Source organism: Anoplopoma fimbria, chromosome 20, assembly GCF_027596085.1.
Source record: "Anoplopoma fimbria isolate UVic2021 breed Golden Eagle Sablefish chromosome 20, Afim_UVic_2022, whole genome shotgun sequence".
NCBI lineage: Eukaryota > Metazoa > Chordata > Actinopteri > Perciformes > Anoplopomatidae > Anoplopoma > Anoplopoma fimbria.
In genome coordinates, this window is record NC_072468.1 from 21,659,096 (window position 1) to 21,665,184 (window position 6,089).

The window sequence follows — 6,089 nt, forward strand, 5'->3', positions numbered from 1 at the left end:
GCACAGATAATAGCTGAGGTCTTTGTTTTCCAAACAGTTCCTACTTCCATCACTTGTGTGAGCATCTGAATCTTTTGACATGTCAATAAGGATAACGTTGGAAGCCTTTTTACCATTATTTACAATCAATTTATGAAATAAATCAATAAATTATAATCATGAAGCCATTCTTTTCTATTTTTAATTTACGTCTTTTACTATTGCATACAATGTTTATTGTCAGGATTCAATCAACAAGCCAAATTCCCTGTATGTGTAATTTACTTGCCTATAAAACTGTTTCTGATTCTGATTCTGATTCTGATAAGCTCAGCGGGATGTAATGAATGGATATAAACAGCATAGAAGATATAGAAGATGTTGGTAGAGTTCAAGAGTTAAGTGGAGGCATCAAAGTGAAGTCATAGTACGAGCAGCAGAATTAAACACTCCCAACTTCCCCCTCTTTTCTCCGTTGTTCATCCTGCCCTCTGTCTGTGCTGGCAGAGCAGGGTTGCAGTCATGTATGTGGACACTGTCTTTCTTGTGTGTCCTCTGATGTTTGGTGAGTAATTAAATCATTTTAATCACCTTTTTTAATAAATTGATCAGCTTCAGATTTCTGTGAAAATGTCAAAGTTATTCATTATTCAGTCATGTTAACCTGATTAATTTATCCCCTGTTATCTCTGTTATTATCATAATTATTAATGTTAGAGACGGATTAATTGTGTCCGTGAATGTCTCTTTCAGAATATACTGTAGTGGATGATTACATTATATTCACAGATGAGGATGCTTTCTGTTGCATTTTTGTTTTATTTTATTCATTTCATTATCTCCCTGAAGTTGATGCCAATGTGATAACACATATGCAAATGTTTCTTAAAATAATCAAGATCATTTTGTAAAAAAAAAAGAAAAAAGTATTTACTACGTAGTAGATTTTCCAGAAGTACTAGAAGTGCAGTTACCCTCTTCCCTTTTCTAAGTATAAATCTGTTGCGAAATTGTACTGGGTCATATTATGCGTTTGCAGACAGTGCAGGAAAATACAGCATAACCTTGTGTTGGCTCAAATGTATTCTTTTTGATGACCTTACTAGAAGATATCAAGGGATTAATTCAGTTAGACAGGGAGATATTTGTAGCTTGAAACACACACATATATGTCTGGAAATTGTCTTTGGCCTCATGGTGGTCAAGTTAAAACTAAAAAAAGACGTCAAGCACATAAGAAATGAACATCAAGATCATGAGGCACAATAATTCGGCTGGATGGCTTCATAACAAACTTTCTGTCTCCCGTGATTTAAACCTGAGTTTAGAACAAGGTATGGTTACGTTAGATCCTGTGTATTGGTAATCATGGTCTGCTCTCTATCACAGCAGCGAGCCTGTGGAGGAGGGTCCAGGCTGTCTCTCCTGTGCCCTCAGTCCCTGACCGTGTCCAAGCGCTGAAGGGCTCCTGTGTGGTGATTCCCTGCTCCTTCACTCCTCTAGCTCCTCTCAGGGGGAGGAAGGAGAGGGTGGACGTCCGGCTGAGGTTCAGAGGTGGCGGTCACTTCTTCCCTCTCCGCAGCACCGCCTTTAACAGCGAAGACAGAGATCAAGTGAGCCGGGATTTCCAAGGCCGGACGTCCCTCATTGGGCGAATCGCAGATGGAGACTGCTCAGTGAAGATGGAGAGGATCAGCCAGGACGACTCACGGGTGTTTGAGATCACTCTGAAGAGGGGCGATGACTTACTCTGGGGGAGGCCAAGGAGCTTCAATCTGGATGTTTCGGGTGAGTCACTGTGCTGCCTTATTCTTCTCCCATAAAAGCAGTTGTTCTTTTGTATATCTAACAATCAGATAATGTATGTGTATCCAAGCTTCAGGACTTGGAAACAGGAGAATATCTGACACATGACTAATTGCACACAAATGTTCTTTACAATCATTTTTCATTGCATATTGAGTGCAGAAGTGCGTGTCAGTAGATATTTCTTCCCTTCAGGTCAGCTGCATGCCGAACATTATGAATACATAAATAAAAGAAGAAATGAATACAAATAAGCACTTTTATATTGAATAAGCGATCGCAGTCAAGTACTCTTTACATTTTTATGAAAATAGGAAACAATAATAAAGACAAAATAAGGATAGTGGAATCATCCACCTTAAACAAACCACTTTTAAGTAAGTAAAATGTATTTATATAGCGCTTTTCACAGACATAAGTCACAAAGTGCTTAACAGGAGCGGAATTAATACACAATTTAATACACAATCCTATATGGGCTGATTGATTAATAGTTCCTATATCTACATAAATGTGAAAATCTGGGACAACTAATCCAGAAAATAGGCTTTTTTTATGATATTCTGCACAGTACTTTTGTATAAATTGTTATTTGTCCTTAATGAAATACACATCAGCAGAAAAAAAACACAGTAATGATGGAGATTTTCCTCACTGTCAGACACCCCTGAGGCTCCTGTCATCAGCGGCTTGTTGTCAGCCACAGAGGGACAGCTGGTCAGCCTGAACTGCTCCGTCAGCTATCACTGCCCCTCCAGACCTCCTGTCCTGAACTGGAGCTGGGAGAGAGGAACCCAGCTGAACAGCACACCTGGGGAGGTACAGACACTCCACCTGGAGCCCCACAGGCCCATGTTACTGGCCCCTCTGTCCTTCACGGTGTCCCACCAGGTGAAACCGAGGCTCAGATGTGAAGTCAGCTACCCGGGAGCAAAACCAGTGGCTGTTTCAAAGGATCTGCATGTGACATGTAAGCATTGCTTTTACAAGTATATTGTGTGTTTCTTGGCCCTGTTTACACTTTTTTTCCTTTATTTTCTCATGCTCTGTAGTTTCACCAAAAGATGTAGTGGTTCAGGTCCAGACCCTGATAGTGCTGGAGGGGAGCAGCGCCTTGTTGGTCTGCTCCTGTAAAGCCGACCCCCCGGTGACTGTGTACCGCTGGTCCTACAGTCAACACGGCCGCACGGTGCACATCCACCAACGCACGCACACGGTCCGGGTGTTCAACGTGACCCGGGACATGAGGGTCCGCTGCACAGCACAGAACCTGATTGGTCGAGGAGAATCTCGGCCCACTCCGCTGAACATACAATGTAATCCTTCTTCCTCTGGGCCAGCCTCCAATGGCCATACACACATTTATGTAGTCTATTAGAAAAAAACGCTTAACCTACATGACACCAGGCTAAAATGTTTCACTGTCCTTTGTTATTGAAAGTTTTTAAGTTTGCTTCGCCTCTAACTGGTCGGGTGGGGTCAGAGTTGTATTCTGGGGCACCTGTAACAACCCCAAACAGTGATGTCACAGTGTACTGACCACACCCTGTAGTACACTTTTATGTCACTGCAGAAATCTGAGAAGTTAAGAGGTTCGCAAAAAACAAGCTTTCAGTTGATGATAATTTTTCTTTAAGGGGTTAAAGTGTTCTCCAGAAATCTTTTCTGGTTTCCTTATTTTTGACTTCAGTGTAGCCCAAACGTAAATGGAAAAACCTTTTTAAAGGACTCTAACTAACATTCATGCAACATCCAGTCCACACCGATGGCACACCTTGGGGTTAAAACCTTTGACATTTCGGGAAATACATTTATTCGCTTTCTTTCTGAGATTCCTAAATGAGAAGGCAGAGAGTCCGGGAGGTTACTGGTCCAGGCCAAGAATTTCCCTGGTACATAAACTGTAAAATGGTAAATTGTTATTTGGACAATTTCTTTTTTTTGCAGATTAAACAAACAAGATATAAATGGTAATTTTTTAGCTTAAAAAGTGCATTAAAAAATGTTTTGGTTAACTTTGGTCAGGGCCAGGCTAGCTCCTGGCTTTGGCTTCATATTTAGCTTACAAACACGAAACTCGTATTGATCTGCTCATCTTACTTTTCTAATGAATACGAGAAATTTTCTCAAATATTTGAACCTAAGACCAGAGTTTTAATATCACATGAATAAAAAGTAGAGTATAAGTTAAAGAACATAAAGAATACTAAGTAAATATTAAGAGTAATAAGTTAGTGTCAGTCGAAGTTTAAATGTGCTCTATCTCTCATACAGATAAACCAGCCATCCTCCGGCTCTCCTCCACCTGTGTCGTGGAGGATCTGGAGGTGATGTGTCGCTGTTCAGTCGACTCAAACCCAAAACCCGCAGTCACCTGGAGCGTGAATGGTACTGTTCCACCTCGTGACTACAATGTGTCGGTAACATCTGAGCCCGACACGCTTACAGCCACTCTGAGGGGACACATGGACAGACCTCAGACCGTGATCTGCTTTGCTTTCAACGCGCTGGGAAACGACTCCCTGATGTTGCTGCAGGGAGGAGAAGGTGTGTTCAAAGCACAGTTTTCCCACGCTAACAAAAAGACATCAGCTCTGCCTCTTGTTTACTCACTCTGATGGAGGGGCTGTGTGGAAAACATCTGCGCAACATGCCTGCAGCTTGGAAACACAAGTAGAAGAGAATAAGCTGATGAGTGCCGCAAAGACAACCTTATGTTGTTGTACCTTTATTGTACTATGAGTACGGCTTTCTAAGTTGCTGCAGTCCATCGTATATTTCTTTACATTGCAATGCTTAGTTTAAAAGGGAATCCTTTTCATCTATCTTGAATGACAATGTCTGAAAAGGAAAAAACATAATCAATCATGTTGTTTCAGCCATGGCGAGGAGAGACATTTGTAAATGATACATTATAGTTTCACATCATATGCTGATCCATTCCTTCTCTTTTTGTCCATAAACAGAAATAGCACCTTTGTTGTGGGTGGTGATACCTGCTGTGTCCATTTGCCTGGTCATATTCCTTCTGTGTCTTCTTTTCTACTGCTGCCGAAAGAGAGCGAGAAAGTATGTAGAAAACAATCAGCCCTTTAAATATTGCACTTGTATTTGTCACACTTGCTTGTGGTGATGTTTTAAGTACTTGTTGTGCTCCTCTCAGACATGGCCTGAGCAGACGTCCAGCCGTGTACCCTGAAGGAATGGGAATTTATCAGGACCAGATGCCTCTCTACATTAACTGCACAGAAGTGACTCATATCTACACCAACGGCAGCTACCAACTCGTATACCAAAACTGCACACCTCTTTTTGTGCATACTAAGCAGGTAGGTTAAGTCCTTGGCAACAGAGGGCACTGCATAAACAAAAAAACAAAAAAAAATCTGTAATTCCCAAAATTGTGGATTAGCAACATCCGTCCTTTTTTTCCAGAACCGTCCAATGGGCAGAAGAGGGGGTGAAAGAAGAAGAGGAGGAGAGGATGGAAGAATAGAAAGACCAGCAGGTTTGGGAGTGAGAGGCACAAGAGAGGTACAGAGTACTGCTGTGACCGATGCAGAGACGGCAATCTACCTGGAAATCCTCTGAGCTCACTGTGGAAAGGACTGATGATTCACCTGCTACATTAAACTCACATTAGACTTCAGATTCATTCTCACACTGATGGTAATGCATAGGTTATGTAACTCTCAGTTATTGCATATATTGCGAATCCATTGTGTGATCTCTGTAATAGCAAGTGCTGGTCTATCCTTCTCTTAATCTACATATTGAACAATTTCTTCCTCTTTGACTGTTGGCCTTTAACCTGCCTTTCGGCTCTTTTTATAAAAGATGAAACGGTTTGATAAATTAGTTTTTTTTTTGGTCTTTTCTTCTTGTGTCTATTCTTCAATGCACATAAGCACTCTGATTCGATTTGGTCTTACCAGTCTGCTGCTCCAATTGCATTTGTAACAGAAAGTGATCTTCATTTAGTGTCCTAAAGTTCCTCTGTAGGGAGAAAATCTGCTCAACCTATGATGTAGTTTGTGTATATATATATTTTTTTATATATATATATATATATATATACTTTTATTTTGTATAAATTGATATATATTTTTGTATATATTTATATATATTTATATATATATATTATATATATATATATATATATATATTATATATATAATATATATATTTATATATTTATATTATATATATTATTATATAATATATATATATATTTTAAATTTCCCGTAACCTGCTTGGGACTAATAAAGGATTATCTTATCTTATTTTATCTTATATATATATAT

At 39.8% G+C, this 6,089-nt stretch overlaps 1 protein-coding gene across 2 annotated transcripts; it reads left to right on the forward strand.

Moving 5' to 3' along the window:
* The first annotated feature begins 485 nt into the window (after nt 1–485).
* On the forward strand, nt 486–5,594 carry LOC129110021 (sialoadhesin). 2 transcript variants are annotated; one of them, XM_054622181.1, is made up of 8 exons: nt 486–544; nt 1,372–1,767; nt 2,447–2,755; nt 2,838–3,101; nt 4,060–4,332; nt 4,752–4,854; nt 4,949–5,114; nt 5,221–5,594. In XM_054622181.1, the coding sequence occupies exons 1-8, from the start codon at nt 502–504 to the stop codon at nt 5,374–5,376; spliced, it is 1,710 nt and encodes a 569-aa protein (XP_054478156.1). In that variant the 5' UTR covers nt 486–501; the 3' UTR covers nt 5,377–5,594. The 2 variants fall into 2 exon arrangements, with proteins under 2 accessions (XP_054478156.1, XP_054478155.1); XM_054622180.1 differs by having other exon boundaries at nt 487–544; nt 1,369–1,767.
* The last annotated feature ends 495 nt before the right edge of the window (nt 5,595–6,089 follow it).

Excerpts from the sequence above, each read along its gene's own strand:
- LOC129110021 (XM_054622180.1), top strand. The coding sequence starts at position 502 with ATGTATGTGGACACTGTCTTTCTTGTGTGTCCTCTGATGTTTG. Across the intron at positions 3,102-4,059 it reads CACTCCGCTGAACATACAAT|ATAAACCAGCCATCCTCCGG; the intron begins GTAATCCTTCTT and ends TCTCTCATACAG. Across the intron at positions 4,855-4,948 it reads TGCCGAAAGAGAGCGAGAAA|ACATGGCCTGAGCAGACGTC; the intron begins GTATGTAGAAAA and ends TGCTCCTCTCAG.